The following is a 17,632-nucleotide window of genomic DNA, read 5'->3' on the forward strand; positions in this document are numbered from 1 at the left end:
TCTCTTGAGAGCCAGGTATGCCTATGGTGGCCTTTCTCAATTGCAAGGCCATGCTCACTGAGTCTGTTACATACAGTAGTCAAAGTTTAGGTCAATCACAGTGGTCAGTTATTCTGCCACTGTGTACTCTCTGTTTAGGGCCAAATGGCATTCTAATTTTAAATGATTTATACTTTTACTTTCAATTCTTAAGTATATTTTAGCTATTACATTTACTTTTGATATTTAAGTATATTTCAAACAAAATACTTTTAGACTTTTACTGTGTGACTTTCACTTTTACTTGAGTAATTTTCTATTAAGGTATCTTTACTTTTACTCAAGTAGGGAAAGGGGGATACCTAGTCAGTTGTATAACTGAATGCATTCAACTGAAATGTGTCTTCTGCATTTAACCCAACCCCTCTAAATCAGAGAGGTGCGTGGGGCTGCCATAATCGACATCCACGCCTTGCTCAGGGGCAGAACAACTGGTTTGAACCTTGTCCGCTCAGGGATTCGATCCAGTAACCAAATGTTCTAACCACTAGGCTACCTGTCACCAAGTATGACAATTGGGTACTTTTTCCACCAATGATTAAACTGTTATCATTACCATCACCCCTACTGCCCGTACCACTACTATTTGGAAAAGTAATCACAACAATAATAATAATAGTAATAACAATAATACTAATAATAATGAAGTTACTGATTACTATGCAGATATTATTCAGTGTCCCTCAGGTTATGGGAGGTAAATACATATTTGGCTGCAAGAGGAGCCGTTACTCATTCACCCATGAGTATCTTTTGTTTTTCCTCTGAGATTAATACATTACAATTTGGAATAAATGTAGTAATCTCTGTGAACAATGAATCTGATGGTGAGGAATATTTATCAGAGTAAAGGAGAAAGTGCATCTGTTTCTACCTCCCTTGTCGTGGAGAGACCATATACACGCTCTTCTTTGGGAAGCCATGTCTTTTTACGTCTGCTAGGTTTCTATTGTAGAGATAATCAGCCAATTCATATTCTCTGTTCAGAGCCAGATTATAAGGGCACAAGGTGAGACCCATATGCAGACATGGGAGGCAGATTGTTTGAATCTTGATATTTATTAAACAATCCAAAAGGGGTAGGCAAGAGAATGGTCGTGGACAGGCAAAAGGTCAAAACCAGTTCAGAGTCCAGGAGGTACAGAGTGGCAGGCAGGCTTGAGGTCAGGGCAGGCAGAATGGTCAGGCAGGAGGGCACAGAGTCCAGAAAACAGGCAAGGGTCAAAAACCAGGAGAACTATCAAAAGAGAATAGAAGCAGGAGTACGGGAAAACTGCTGGATGACTTGAACATACAAGATGAACTGGCACAGAGAGACAGGAAACACAGGGATAAATACACTGGGGAAAATAAGCGACACCTGGAGGTGGTGGAGACAATCACAAGACAGGTGAAACAGATCAAGGTGTGACACAGATAGCAATTTAGTCAGCTTTGGGATTATGTTAAATTTTTCCAATGTTGTAAATATGAGTCCTTAGATTGGTTCATGATTTAGTTTATTTGAATTCTTTCTTTTGAAGCAGTGCTGGTGTCAGCTTGGTTGGTGAAGTCCAACACCAGCTGACTAAGAGGGCTCTTTTCTGTGCTCAGCTCTTGGGTTTGAAGTGCTTTAAATTGGAGACTTGAATTTGGACTTGAATTTAGGTGTAGCCAAAACGTGAATCATATCTTTTGTACTTTTATTGCCACTGGAAAACGGCCCAATTCTGCCCGACATGAATTATCCAACATAATTCTGTATGTAGGGTTTCAATTGGATGTTTGTCCCACATTTTAAAGTCCAGTTTATTCAGTGGCCCCCAAATCTCACTTCCATGAAGAGCTATTGGTAGGATTACACTGTCAAATATTTTGGTCCAAATTTGAATTGGGTAGTTGATTTTGAATAATTTCATTTTAATTGCATGCAATGCTCTGAGGGCTTTTCTTTGAGTGCATTCAATACTATATTAAAGTCTACAGATGCAGATATGGTCAGACCAAGGTATGAGTAATTGTGAGTGTTCAATTATGGTGTTGTTCAAGGTGAATTTATTTTTGTGTTTCTGACATCTGGCTTTTTTTCTGGAAAATCATAATTATAGTTTTTTTTATTTACTGCCAGGGCCCAATTATGGCAATATTGCTCTAGAATGTTAAGGTTCTGTTGAAGACCTTCTTTGGTTGGTAATAGAAAAACCAAATCATCAGCATAGAGCAGGTACATTGGGCTGCAGAATGGTCCAACATGTCTGCTAATTCATTTATATAAATTATGAAAAGGTTTGCACTAAAACTGCAGCCTTGTCTCACACCTCGACGTTGTGAAAATAATGATGTTCTTTGGTTTTTGATTTTTATTGCACACTTGTTTTCTGTGTACATACATTTTATTTTTTTATTTTTTTAAGTCTGGGTGGAGGAGGAAGACTGAGATTAAAATATAGGGAATAAGACTAACAAGGAGGGAAAGAGACTTGATTTCTTTCTCTGTACTGTATGACATCACAGTGCTATGTCAGTAGATAGCAGTCTTGGTACATATCATAGTGCTATGTCAGTAGATAGCAGTCTTGGTACATATCACAGTGCTATATCAGTAGATAGAAGTCTTGGTACATATCACAGTGCTATGTTAGTAGATAGCAGTCTTGGTACATATCACAGTGCTATGTTAGTAGATAGCAGTCTTGGTACATATCACAGTGATATGTCAGTAGATAGCAGTATTGGTATATATCACAGTGCTATGTCAGTAGATAGCAGTCTTGGTACATATCACAGTGCTATGTTAGTAGATAGCAGTCTTGGTACATATCACAGTGCTATGTCAGTAGATAGCAGTCTTGGTACATATCACAGTGCTATGTTAGTAGATAGCAGTCTTTGTACATATCATAGTGCTATGTCAGTAGATAGCAGTCTTGGTACATATCACAGTGCTATGTCAGTAGATAACAGTCTTGGTACATATCACAGTGCTATGTCAGTAGATAGCAGTATTGGTACATATCACAGTGCTATGTTAGCAGATAACAGTCATGGTACAGATCACAGTGCTATGTCAGTAGATAGCAGTCTAGGTACATATCACAGTGCTATGTCAGTAGATAGCAGTCTTGGTAGATATCACAGTGCTATGTCAGTAGATAGCAGTCATGGTACAGATCACAGTGCTATGTCAGTGGATCAAAGTCTTGGTAAATATCACAGTGCTATGTCAGTAGATAGCAGCCTTGGTACATATCACAGTGCTATGTTAGTAATAGCAGTCTTTGTACATATCACAGTGCTATGTCAGTAGATAGAAGTATTGGTACATATCACAGTGCTATGTAAGTGGATCGCAGTCTTGGTAAATATCACAGTGCTATGTTAGTAGATAGCAGTCTTGGTACATATCACAGTGCTATGTCAGTGGATCGCAGTCTTGGTACATATCACAGTGCTATGTCAGTAGATAGCACTGTGATATGTACAAAGACTGCTATTTCAGTAGATAGCAGTCTTGGTACATATCACAGTGCTATTTCAGTGGATCGAAGTCTTGGTAAATATCACAGTGCTATGTCAGTAGATAGCAGCCTTGGTACATATCACAGTGCTATGTTAGTAGATAGCAGTCTTTGTACACAGTGCTATGTCAGTAGATAACAGTCTTGGTACATATCACAGTGCTATGTTAGTAGATAGCAGTCTTGGTACATATCACAGTGCTATGTTAGTAGATAGCAGTATTGGTACATATCACAGTGCTATGTTAGTAGATAGCAGTCTTGGTACATATCACAGTGCTATGTCAGTGGATCGCAGTCTTGGTACATATCACAGTGCTATGTCAGTAGATAGCACTGTGATACGTACAAAGACTGCTATTTCAGTAGATAGCAGTCTTGGTACATATCACAGTGCTATGTTAGTAGATAGCAGCCTTTGTACATATCACAGTGCTATGTCAGTAGATAGCAGTCTTGGTACATTTCACAGTGCTATGTCAGTGGATCGAAGTCTTGGTAAATATCACAGTGCTATGTCAGTAGATAGCAGTATTGGTACATATCACAGTGCTATGTCAGTAGATAGCAGTCTTGGTACATATCACAGTGCTATGTCAGTAGATAGCAGCCTTTGTACATATCACAGTGCTATGTCAGTAGATAGCAGTCTTGGTACATATCACAGTGCTATGTTAGTAGATAGCAGCCTTTGTACATATCACAGTGCTATGTCAGTAGATAGCAGCCTTGGTACATATCACAGTGCTATGTTAGTAGATAGCAGTCTTTGTACACAGTGCTATGTCAGTAGATAGCAGTCTTGATACATATCACAGTGCTATGTTAGTAGATAGCAGTCTTGGTACATATCACAGTGATATGTCAGTAGATAGCAGTATTGGTATATATCACAGTGCTATGTCAGTAGATAGCAGTCTTGGTACATATCACAGTGCTATGTTAGTAGATAGCAGTCTTGGTACATATCACAGTGCTATGTCAGTAGATAGCAGTCTTGGTAGATATCACAGTGCTATGTCAGTGGATCGAAGTCTTGGTAAATATCACAGTGCTATGTCAGTAGATAGCGGCAATGGTACATATCACAGTGCTATGTTAGTAATAGCAGTCTTTGTACATATCACAGTGCTATGTCAGTAGATAGCAGTATTGGTACATATCACAGTGCTATGTAAATGGATCGCAGTCTTGGTAAATATCACAGTGCTATGTCAGTGGATCGCAGTCTTTGTACATATCACAGTGCTATGTTAGTAGATTGCAGTCTTGGTACATATCACAGTGCCTAGTCAGTAGATAGCAGTCTTGGTACATATCGCAGTGCTATGTCAGTGGATCGAAGTCTTGGTAAATATCACAGTGCTATGTCATTAGATAGCAGCCTTGATACATATCACAGTGCTATGTTAGTAGATAGCAGTCTTTGTACATATCACAGTGCTATGTCAGTAGATAGCAGTCCTGGTACATATCACAGTGCTTTGTCAGTAGATAGCAGTCTTGGTACACATCACAGTGCTATGTCAGTAGATAGCAGTCTTGGTAAATATCACAGTGCTATGTCAGTAGATAGCAGTCTTGGTAAATATCACAGTGTTATGTCAGTAGATAGCAGTCTTGATACATATCACAGTGCTATGTCAGTAGATAGCAGTCTTGGTACATATCACAGTGCTATGTCAGTAGATAGCAGTCTTGGTACATATCACAGTGCTATGTCAGTAGATAGCAGTATTGGTACATATCACAGTGCTATGTAAGTGGATCGCGGTCTTGGTAAATATCACAGTGCTATGTTAGTAGATAGCAGTCTTGGTACATATCACAGTGCTATGTCAGTGGATCGCAGTCTTGGTACAGATCACAATGCTATGTCAGTTGATAGCAGTCTTGGTACATATCACAGTGCTATGTCAGTAGATAGCAGTCTTGGTACATATCACAGTGCTATGTCAGTGGATCGCAGTCTTTGTACATATCACAGTGCTATGTCAGTAGATAGCAGTCTTGGTACATATCACAGTGCTATGTTAGTAGATAGCAGTCTTTGTACATATCACAGTGCTATGTCAGTAGATAGCAGTATTGGTACATATCACAGTGCTATGTAAGTGGATCGCAGTCTTGGTAAATATCACAGTGCTATGTCAGTTGATAGCAGTCTTGGTACATATCACAGTGCTATGTCAGTGGATCCCAGTCTTGGTAAATATCACAGTGCTATGTTAGTAGATTGCAGTCTTGGTACATATCACAGTGCTATGTCAGTAGATAGCAGTCTTGGTACATATCGCAGTGCTATGTAAGTGGATCGAAGTCTTGGTAAATATCACAGTGCTATGTCAGTAGATAGCAGTCTTGGTACATATCACAGTGCTATGTCAGTGGATCGAAGTCTTGGTAAATATCACAGTGCTATGTCAGTAGATAGCAGCCTTGGTACATATCACAGTGCTATGTTAGTAGATAGCAGTCCTGGTACATATCACAGTGCTATGTCAGTAGATAGCAGTCTTGGTAAATATCACAGTGTTATGTCAGTAGATAGCAGTCTTGGTAAATATCACAGTGTTATGTTAGTAGATAGCAGTATTGGTACATATCACAGTGCTATGTCAGTGGATCGCATTCTTGGTACAGATCACAGTGCTATGTCAGTAGATAGCAGTATTGGTACATATCACAGTGCTATGTCAGTGGATCGCATTCTTGGTACAGATCACAGTGCTATGTCAGTAGATAGCAGTCTTGGTACATATCACAGTGCTATGTTAGTAGATAGCAGTCTTGGTACATATCACAGTGCTATGTCAGTAGATAGCAGTTTTGGTACATATCACAGTGCTATGTTAGTAGATAGCAGCCTTGGTACATTTCACAGTGCTAAGTCAGTAGACAGCAGTCTTTGTACATATCACAGTGCTATGTTAGTAGATAGCAGTTTTGGTACATATCACAGTGCTATGTTAGTAGATAGCAGCCTTGGTACATTTCACAGTGCTAAGTCAGTAGACAGCAGTCTTTGTACATATCACAGTGCTAAGTCAGTAGACAGCAGTCTTTGTACATATCACAGTGCTATGTTAGTAGATAGCCGTCTTTGTACATATCACAGTGCTATGTTAGTAGATAGCAGTCTTGGTACATATCACAGTGCTATGTTAGTAGATAGCCGTCTTTGTACATATCACAGTGCTATGTCAGTAGATAGCAGTCTTGGTATAGATTACATTACATTTAAGTCATTTAGCAGACGCTCTTATCCAGAGCGACTTACAAATTGGTGAATTCACCTTCTGACATCCTGTGGAACAGCCACTTTACAATAGTGCATCTAAATCATTTAAGGGGGGGGGTGAGAAGGATTACTTATCCTATCCTAGGTATTCCTTGAAGAGGTGGGGTTTCAGGTGTCTCCGGAAGGTGGTGATTGACTCCGCTGTCCTGGCGTCGTGAGGGAGTTTGTTCCACCATTGGGGGGCCAGAGCAGCGAACAGTTTTGACTGGGCTGAGCGGGAACTGTACTTCCTCAGTGGTAGGGAGGCGAGCAGGCCAGAGGTGGATGAACGCATTGCCCTTGTTTGGGTGTAGGGCCTGATCAGAGCCTGGAGGTACTGCGGTGCCGTTCCCCTCACAGCTCCGTAGGCAAGCACCATGGTCTTGTAGCGGATGCGAGCTTCAACTGGAAGCCAGTGGAGAGAGCGGAGGAGCGGGGTGACGTGAGAGAACTTGGGAAGGTTGAACACCAGACGGGCTGCGGCGTTCTGGATGAGTTGTAGGGGTTTAATGGCACAGGCAGGGAGCCCAGCCAACAGCGAGTTGCAGTAATCCAGACGGGAGATGACAAGTGCCTGGATTAGGACCTGCGCCGCTTCCTGTGTGAGGCAGGGTCGTACTCTGCGGATGTTGTAGAGCACTAACCTACAGGAACGGGCCACCGCCATGATGTAGATAGATCACAGTGCTATGTCAGTAGATAGCAGTCTTGGTACATATCACAGTGCTATGTCAGTAGATAGCAATCTTGGTACATACAATGCCTTGCGAAAGTATTCGGCCCCCTTGAACTTTGCGACCTTTTGCCACATTTCAGGCTTCAAACATAAAGATATAAAACTGTATTTTTTGTGAATAATCAACAACAAGTGGAACACAATCATAAAGTGGAACGACATTTATTGGATATTTCAAACTTTTTTAAGAAATCAAAAACTGAAAAATTGGGCGTGCAAAATTATTCAGCCCCTTTACTTTCAGTGCAGCAAACTCTCTCCAGAAGTTCAGTGAGGATCTCTGAATGATCCAATGTTGACCTAAATGACTAATGATGACAAATACAATCCACCTGTGTGTAATCAAGTCTCCATATAAATGCACCTGCACCGTGATAGTCTCAGAGGTCCGTTAAAAGCGCAGAGAGCATCATGAAGAACAAGGAACACACCAGGCAGGTCCGAGATACTGTTGTGAAGAAGTTTAAAGCCAGATTTGGATACAAAAGATTTCCCAAGCTTTAAACATCCCAAGGAGCACTGTGCAAGCGATAATATTGAAATGGAAGGAGTATCAGACCACTGCAAATCTACCAAGACCTGGCCGTCCCTCTAAACTTTCAGGTCATACAAGGAGAAGACTGATCAGAGATGCAGCCAAGAGGCCCATGATCACTCTGGATGAACTGCAGAGATCTACAGCTGAGGTGGGAGACTCTGTCCATAGGACAACAATCAGTCGTATATTGCACAAATCTGGCCTTTATGGAAGAGTGGCAAGAAGAAAGCCATTTATTAAAGATATCCATAAAAAGTGTCATTTAAAGTTTGCCACAAGCCACCTGAGAGACTCACCAAACATGTGGAAGAAGGTGCTCTGGTCAGATGAAACCAAAATTGAACTTTTTGGCAACAATGCAAAACGTTATGTTTGGCGTAAAAGCAACACAGCACATCACCCTGAACACACCATACCCACTGTCAAACATGGTGGTGGCAGCATCATGGTTTGGGCCTGCTTTTCTTCAGCAGGGAAAGGGAAGATGGTTAAAATTGATGGTAAGATGGATGGAGCCAAATACAGGACCATTCTGGAAGAAAACCTGATGGAGTCTGCAAAAGACCTGAGACTGGGACGGAGATTTGTCTTCCAACAAGACAATGATCCAAAACATAAAGCAAAATCTACAATGGAATGGTTCAAAAATAAACATATCCAGGTGTTAGAATGGCCAAGTCAAAGTCCAGACCTGAATCCAATCGAGAATCTGTGGAAAGAACTGAAAACTGCTGTTCACAAATGCTCTCCATCCAACCTCACTGAGCTCGAGTTGTTTTGCAAGGAGGAATGGGAGAAAATTTCAGTCTCTCGATGTGCAAAACTGATAGAGACATACCCCAAGCGACTTACAGCTGTAATCGCAGCAAAAGGTGGCGCTACAAAGTATTAACTTAAGGGGGCTGAAGAATTTTGCACCCCCAATTTTTCAGTTTTTGATTTGTTAAAAAAGTTTGAAATATCCAATAAATGTCGTTCCACTTCATGATTGTGTCCCACTTGTTGTTTATTTTTCTCAAAAAATACAGTTTTATATCTTTATGTTTGAAGCCTGAAATGTGGCAAAAGGTCGCAAAGTTCAAGGGGGCCGAATACTCTCGCAAGGCACTGTATCACAGTGCTATGTCAGTGGATCGCAGTCTTGGTAAATATCACAGTGCCATGTTAGTAGATAGCAGTCTTGGTAAATATCACAGTGCTATGTCAGTAGATAGCAGTCTTGGTACATATCACAGTGCTATGTCAGTAGATATCAGTGTTGGTACATATCACAGTGCTATGTCAGTAGATAGCAGTCTTGGTACATATCACAGTGCTATGTCAGTAGATAGCAGTCTTGGTACATATCACAGTTCTATTATCACAGTTCTATGTCAGTAGATAGCAGTCTTGGTACATATCACAGTGCTATGTCAGTAGATAGCAGTATCGGTACATATCACAGTGCTATGTCAGTAGATAGCAGTATTGGTGCATATCACAGTGCTATGTCAGTAGATAGCAGTCTTGGTACATCTCACAGTGCTATGTCAGTGGATCGCAGTCTTGGTAAATATCACAGTGCTATGTCAGTAGATAGAACTGTGATATGAACCAAGACTGCTATCTACTGACATAGCACTGTGATATGTACCAAGACTGCTATCTACTGACATAGAACTGTGATATGAACCAAGTCTGCTATGTCAGTAGATAGCAGTCTTGGTAAATATCACAGTGCTATGTTAGTAGATAGCAGTCTTGGTACATATCAGAGTTCTATGTCAGTAGATAGCAGTCTTGGTACATATCACAGTGCTATGTCAGTAGATAGCAGTCTTGGTACATATCACAGTGCTATGTTAGTAGATAGCAGTCTTGGTACATATCACAGTGCTATGTTAGTAGATAGCAGTCTTGGTACATTTCACAGTGCTACGTCAGTAGATAGCAGTCTCTGTACATATCACAGTGCTACGTCAGTAGATAGCAGTCTCTGTACATATCACAGTGCTATGTCAGTAGATAGCAGTCTTGGTACATATCACAGTGCTATGTTAATAGATAGCAGTCTTGGTACATATCACAGTGCTATGTTAGTAGATAGCAGTCTTGGTACATACCACAGTGCTATTGCAGTAGATAGCAGTCTTGGTACTTATCACAGTGCTATGTCAGTAGATAGCAGTCCTGGTACATACCACAGTGCTATTGCAGTAGATAGCAGTCTTGGTACATATCACAGTGCTATGTCAGTAGATAGCAGTCCTGGTACATATCACAGTGCTATGTCAGTAGATAGCAGTCTTGGTACATATCACAGTGCTATGTCAGTAGATAGCAGTCCTGGTACATATCACAGTGCTATGTCAGTAGATAGCAGTCTTGGTACATATCACAGTGCTATGTCAGTAGATAGCAGTCCTGTTACATATCACAGTGCTATGTCAGTAGATAGCAGTCTTGGTAAATATCACAGTGCTATGTTAGTAGACAGCAGTCTTTGTACACAGTGCTATGTCAGTGGATCGCAGTCTTGGTAAATATCACAGTGCTATGTTAGTAGATAGCAGTCTTGGTACATATCACAGTGCTATGTCAGTAGATAGCAGTCTTGGAACAGATCACAGTGCTCTGTCAGTAGATAGCAGTCTTGGTACATATCACAGTGCAATGTTCTGTTGTCTGAATTCCTCCTGGGGTTGCTCCACCTCGACCACAGATCTACTCCAGATTGGTGGTTCATGTGGTTCAGTTGAAACGCCTGTTAAGACACTCTACTGCAGTTGTGCTATCAGGGCCAAATATCTGTGGCCAGCCAGAACAGTTCTCGCCAACACAAATGTTCTAAATTCCAATGAAAAACATTCCTACCACAGGTCTGAGAACAGACAATTGAAAACAGAGATGATTTTTTGCGTATGGATCTCAAGTACAGTATGTACATAGTCACAAGATTCCTACAGTTGTTAGTTTTTTCACATATTGATTTTATCTGTGAAATCCATTCCCTGTCCAAATAAGTCCATTTTCTCTTGTGATCCAAGTCATCAATTTTTCGGCAAGTCAGTTATGAACAAATTCTTATATACAATGAAGGCCTACTCTGGCCAAACCCTAATCCGGACGCTGTGCGCCGCCCTATGGGACTCCCAATCACGGCCGGTTGTGATACAGCCTGGAATCAAACCAGGGTCTGTAGTGACGCCTCAAGCACTGAGATGCAGTGCCTTAGACCGCTGCACCACTTGGGATTCACTAAGCAGGACAAAGTCATAGTTAAGTCAACCCACCTGAAAACACACTGATTCACTAAACCCAACATTGATCTTTGATTATCTCTGTGTCTTCCCCAGTACTGCCTAAACCCCAGGTGAGCTACAAGAACACATCTCCAGGGGTGATCGAGGCCAACTGTACAGCCGTGTCACGGCCCCCGGTGGAGATAGTGTGGAACGTGGAGAGGGACAACCGAACTATGGGTCCCCCTGTGACATCACAGCTCCAGCAGGGGGATGGGACCACCCTGGTCATCAGCACCCTCACTGTCCAATCAGGGCTGCTGAAGGACGTGTCCGTCAAATGCCTGGTCCACCATAAGGGTCTGGAGTCACCCATCGCTGTGTCTATGAACACCAAGAGTGAGTGAGACAAACACGAATGTGCACGCACACACAGACATATACACACGCACACATTGGGAGGAGACAGTACTATGTTATCTTGGCTCAGAGCTAACATTTTTCTTTAAGTAGCCTGACCAAACCAGGACAAAGCCAAGAATACTGATCCCTGAGTGATGGATAAACATTAATGACTGACCTAAACACAGTGTTTAAGATGTGAGATCTGTTTTGTTGAAGTCATTGCCAAGTAGGGTTAATGAGTGTTCATGCCCAAATGGTCAAATCAGATATGTACATAATGAAATCCAAACTTAATCTGAACCAATCAACATGTACTTGAAAAAGTTAGAATTGTTTCTAGATGATTATCTTTCTCTCTCTCTCTCTCTCTCTCTCTCTCTCTCTCCCTTTCTCTTACTGTCTCTCTCTTACTCTCTTTCTCTCTCTCTCTCGCTCTCTCTTTATCTCTCTCCCTCGCTCTCTCTTTATCTCTCTCCCTCTCCCTTTCTCTTACTGTCTCTCTCTTACTCTCTTTCTCTTTCACTCTGTCTCTCTAAATCTATATCTTATTCTCCCTCTCACTGTCTCTTTCTCCATGTTTCTCTTAATCTCTCACTTTTTCTATTTTTCTCTGTCTGTCTGATCTCCCTCTCTCTCTCTCTAGTTGGGACAGCTCTGACCATCTTAATCTCTGTGACCACTGTAGCTGCTCTGCTGGTCATATGTCTCTGCTTCTGCCTCTGGAAGTGTTTCCTGCGCAAAGAAGATGGTGAGTGTGTGTGTGTGTGTGTGTGTGTGTGTGTGTGTGTGTGTGTGTGTGTGTGTGTGTGTGTGTGTGTGTGTGTATGCGTGTATGCATGTGTTTGAGAAAGAGATATGCAATTATGCATCCTTTGAAAATATCAAACCTGTGGTTGGCATTTGTATAATTTAACGATGCCCTACATTTAACATTACATTTAAGTCATTTAGCAGACGCTCTTATCCAGAGCGACTTACAAATTGGTGAATTCACCTTCTGACATCCAGTGGAACAGCCACTTACAATAGTGCATCTAAATCATTTAAGGGGGGGGGGGGTGAGAAGGATTACTTATCCTATCCTAGGATAGACGAAAGGACAATTGTTTTACATTGTTTGCTAAATTTAACCAGATACCCTTAGGGGCCAAGGTGTATCCATTCCTGAATCTTAAAATTCACAGCCATGACTTGTATATGAGTGGGGGGAATCGATCACGTGAAAATAGAGCTCTCTGTCCTTGTATCTATCCATCTCTATGCTGACAGCTGTCTCCAGTCACTACAGAGGAATTACAAACATAAAACTTTGAAGCTGGTCAGATGGAGCTGTTTTTAGTTGCTATAGAAGATCTGGTGGTTCTCAGAATGGTATAGGGAACCAATACGCTACTACCCCAACTTCACATGGGGGGAATTGACAGTCAGCTTGCCTATTACCTGCACTTTGCCTGTTGCCCTAACTTTGGCCTCGTTCTCTATGGTCTATGGGGTCATTTAATCTTAGGGATAGCCCCCTTTTTTCAATTTTCACCTAAAATGACATACCAAAATCTAACTAAAATCTAACTGCCTGTAGCTCAGGCCCCGAAGCAATTGGTACAATTGGTACAATTTGAAAGTAAACGTTTTGAAGTTTGTGGAAATGTGAATTGAATGTAGGAGAATATAACACAATAGATCTTATAGAAGAAAATACAAAGAAAAAAACAATAGTTATTTTTCTACCACCATCTTTGAAATGCAAGAGAAAAGTCCCAGTTCTAGCCATCACTCTGGTGGTAATTCGATGGTGTCCATACGATGGAAGCAGTGTATATGCAAAGTTTCAGACCGATAACTTGAAGCATGAGCGAACGACATGGCATTTAGTGTGAAGTCACCCAGGTACAGTGCCTTGCGAAAGTATTCGGCCCCCTTGAACTTTGCGACCTTTTGCCACATTTCAGGCTTCAAACATAAGATATAAAACTGTATTTTTTTGTGAAGAATCAACAACAAGTGGGACACAATCATGAAGTGGAACGACATTTATTGGATATTTCAAACTTTTTTAACAAATCAAAAACTGAAAAATTGGGTGTGCAAAATTATTCAGCCCCTTTACTTTCAGTGCAGCAAACTCTCTCCAGAAGTTCAGTGAGGATCTCTGAATGATCCAATGTTGACCTAAATGACTAATGATGATAAATACAATCCACCTGTGTGTAATAACGTCTCCGTATAAATGCACCTGCACTATGATAGTCTCAGAGGTCCGTTAAAAGCGCAGAGAGCATCATGAAGAACAAGGAACACACCAGGCAGGTCCGAGATACTGTTGTGAAGAAGTTTAAAGCCGGATTTGGATACAAAAAGACTTCCCAAGCTTTAAACTTCCCAAGGAGCACTGTGCAAGCGATAATATTGAAATGGAAGGAGTATCAGACCACTGCAAATCTACCAAGACCTGGCCGTCCCTCTAAATTTTCAGCTCATACAAGGAGAAGGCTGATCAGAGATGCAGCCAAGAGGCCCATGATCACTCTGGATAAACTGCAGAGATCTACAGCTGAGGTGGGAGACTCTGTCCATAGGACAACAATCAGTCGTATATTGCACAAAATCTGGCCTTTATGGAAGAGTGGCAAGAAGAAAGCCATTTCTTAAAGATATCCATAAAAAGTGTTGTTTAAAGTTTGCCACAAGCCACCTGGGAGACACACCAAACATGTGGAAGAAGGTGCTCTGGTCAGATGAAACCAAAATTGAACTTTTTGGCAACAATGCAAATGTTATGTTTGGCGTAAAAGCAACACAGCTCATCACGCTGAACACACCATCCCCACTGTCAAACATGGTGGTGGCAGCATCATGGTTTGGGCCTGCTTTTCTTCAGCAGGGAAAGGGAAGATGGTTACAATTGATGGGAAGATGGATGGAGCCAAATACAGGACCATTCTGGAAGAAAACCTGATGGAGTCTGCAAAAGACCTGAGACTGGGACGGAGATTTGTCTTCCAACAAGACAATGATCCAAAACATAAAGCAAAATCTACAATGGAATGGTTCAAAAATAAACATATCCAGGTGTTAGAATGGCCAAGTCAAAGTCCAGACCTGAATCCAATCGAGAATCTGTGGAAAGAACTGAAAACTGCTGTTCACAAATGCTCTCCATCCAACCTCACTGAGCTCAAGCTGTTTTGCAAGGAGGAATGGGAAAAAAATTCAGTCTCTCGATGTGCAAAACTGATAGAGACATACCCCAAGCGACTTACAGCTGTAATCGCAGCAAAAGGTTGCGCTACAAAGTATTAACTTAAGGGGGCTGAAGAATTTTGCACACACAATTTTTCAGTTTTTGATTTGTTAAAAAAGTTTGAAATATCCAATAAATGTCGTTCCACTTCATGATTGTGTCCCACTTGTTGTTGATTCTTCACAAAAAAATACAGTTTTATATCTTATGTTTGAAGCCTGAAATGTGGCAAAAGGTCGCAAAGTTCAAGGGGGCCGAATACTTTCGCAAGGCACTGTACATTTGGGCAAATTGTGAAGGAGACATTGGCATTAGTATTACATTTTTCTGCAAGAATATCATCAAATTTGGACTTTGATTTAGATTTTCCAGTATTAGTAGCCATATTATAAGTTCAACATTTGCAAAACAACCAGTTTTCATAACTTCATAACTCTGAATATTAAGGCAGCAGGGTAGCCTAGTGGTTAGAGCGTGATTAGAGCGTTGGACTAGTATCCGAAAGGTTGAAAGTTCGAATCCCCGAGCTGACAAGGTACAAATCTGTCGTTCTGAACAGGCAGTTAACCCACTGTTCCTAGGCCGTTATTGAAAATAAGAATTTGTTCTTAACTGACTTTCCTAGTAAAATAAAAGTAAAAAAATATTCTTGTAATTTTTGTCCAAAAGGAAAAGGCATGCTGTCACAAAAGGTTAGCGCCTACATTTTGTGACAGACAGAGGGGTTTCAGATACTCCCGTAACGCCCAGCTCATTGGCTATATAGCTATCTTTGTTTGACCCTGATTGGTGCTTATTTGACAAAGATACAGTCGATCAAATGAAGATCGGCCACGTCATCTGCTTGCCATGAAGGCGTCGCTTTCTGACCAAATTTGGTGTCCTATAGGATATACTACAACCCTAATGATATAGTGAAGTCTGGTTACATTCTAGGATCTCTGAGGAATACATACGAATGGGATTTGCCTGGTTGAAACAAAGTTTAGGGTTAGACTTTCACCGATTCCTTTCTTTACAAATTGAATGAGTGGAAATACAAAATCGATCGTGCATGCTTTATGGACCTTTTTAGGATATGAAAAATTATTTTATCTAACAAAACAACACTTCATGTTATCTCTGGGACCCTTTGGATGATAAATCAGAGCAAGATTTCAGAATGTAAGTACACATTTCACCTTCAGAGGTGAATTTATCAAACCTATTGCAGTGAAAAAAAGTGTTTTGTCGTTAGGAGCTCTCTTCAAACAATGGCATGGGATTTTTTCACAGTAATATCTACTGTAAATTGGACGGTTCAGTTATATTACCAATAATTTAAGCTTTCAGCCGATATAAGACCCTTATATGTACCGACATTTTTTGTTTCTCTAAAATCTGCGATGGTGACAAAAGGCTCTGCAAGATTTACAGCTGTCCCGTTGATGGGACGCCGATCCTTAATTAAAAGAACCTCTGTGTCATCGCTGGTTTCAGCATTGCTAGTGTGGAGAATGGAGATGTTATACATAAAGGATAGTAAGGGATACAACAAAGAGTGTGCCCAAAGTCATGACATTTTTTCAGCATGTGATTGTCAAGCAAATAACTGTCGGTCTCACAGTAATTGACCGTTAATTAACATAAACACGATCAGCATCTCCTGGCTTCCACACACTGATGCAGACTGTTGAAACATCTACATTTTAAAAAGTCAAATAAATCCATGTAATATAGTCTACACCATCACAGTAAATCCATTATTTATTTTAGACAGGTCTAAAGAAACATGATATGAAGAAAATGTAGCCTATTTCAGAAGAACAGAATAGCATATTCTGAGTTGTTATTATTATTAGCAGTTAGCCTAGCGGTTAGAGAGTTGTGCCAGTAACCGAAAGGTTGCTAGATTGAATCTCCGAGCTGACAAGGTAAAAATCTGTCGTTCTGCCCCCGAACAAGGCAGTTAACCCACTGTTCCTAGGCCCTCATTGTAAATAAGAATTTGTTATTTTATATATTTAACCTTTGATTAACTAGGCAAGTCAGTTAAGAATAAATTCTTATTTACAATAATGGCCTAGGAACAGTGGGTGTCACGCCCTGACCATAGAGAGCCTTTTTATTCTCTATTTTGGTTAGGTCGGGGTGTGACTCGGGTGGGTAATCTAGGTTGTTAAATTCTATGTTGGCCTGGTATGGTTCCCAATCAGAGGCAGCTGTTTTTGTTGTCTCTGATTGGGGATCATATTTAGGCAGCCATTTCCCCACTGTGTTTTGTGGGATCTTGTTTATGTGTAGTTGCCTGTGAGCACTTCATTTACTTCACGTTTTGTTCATACTTTATTGTTTTTGTGCGTTTCATTCAATAAACATGTGGAACCCATATCACGCTGCGCTTTGGTCCGAATGTTATTACGATGGTCGTGACAGTGGGTTAACTAACTTGTTCAGGGGCATAACGATAGATATTTACCTTGTTAGCTCCGGGATTGACCCAACACTCTAACCACTAGGCTACCTGCCGCCACGTCTTAACTGACAGTTAAATGATGGTTAAAATATATATGCTTTTTAAATGTTACGCCCTGATCTGGCTATGTCATATGGCTGTAGGCTACACAGTTCATTTAGCAGACAAGATCTGCTTTGAATTCCATGGCATTATTTTAGATTATTTTATAGTATAAAGA

The 17,632-nt window shown here is 40.8% G+C and overlaps 1 protein-coding gene across 2 annotated transcripts in view; it reads left to right on the forward strand.

Annotated features, from left to right (window-relative positions):
- LOC135519098 (OX-2 membrane glycoprotein-like) overlaps window positions 1–17,632 on the forward strand; it is a 30,130-nt gene that overhangs the window by 9,196 nt on the left and 3,302 nt on the right. For both annotated transcript variants that reach the window (XM_064944155.1, XM_064944156.1), the window contains exons 6-7: window positions 11,426–11,710; window positions 12,360–12,464. In XM_064944155.1, the coding sequence (XP_064800227.1) occupies window positions 11,426–11,710; window positions 12,360–12,464 (390 nt within the window). The remainder of the gene's footprint in view (window positions 1–11,425; window positions 11,711–12,359; window positions 12,465–17,632) is intronic.

The sequence above is a fragment of the Oncorhynchus masou genome, chromosome 29, assembly GCF_036934945.1.
Source record: "Oncorhynchus masou masou isolate Uvic2021 chromosome 29, UVic_Omas_1.1, whole genome shotgun sequence".
NCBI classification, from domain to species: domain Eukaryota; kingdom Metazoa; phylum Chordata; class Actinopteri; order Salmoniformes; family Salmonidae; genus Oncorhynchus; species Oncorhynchus masou.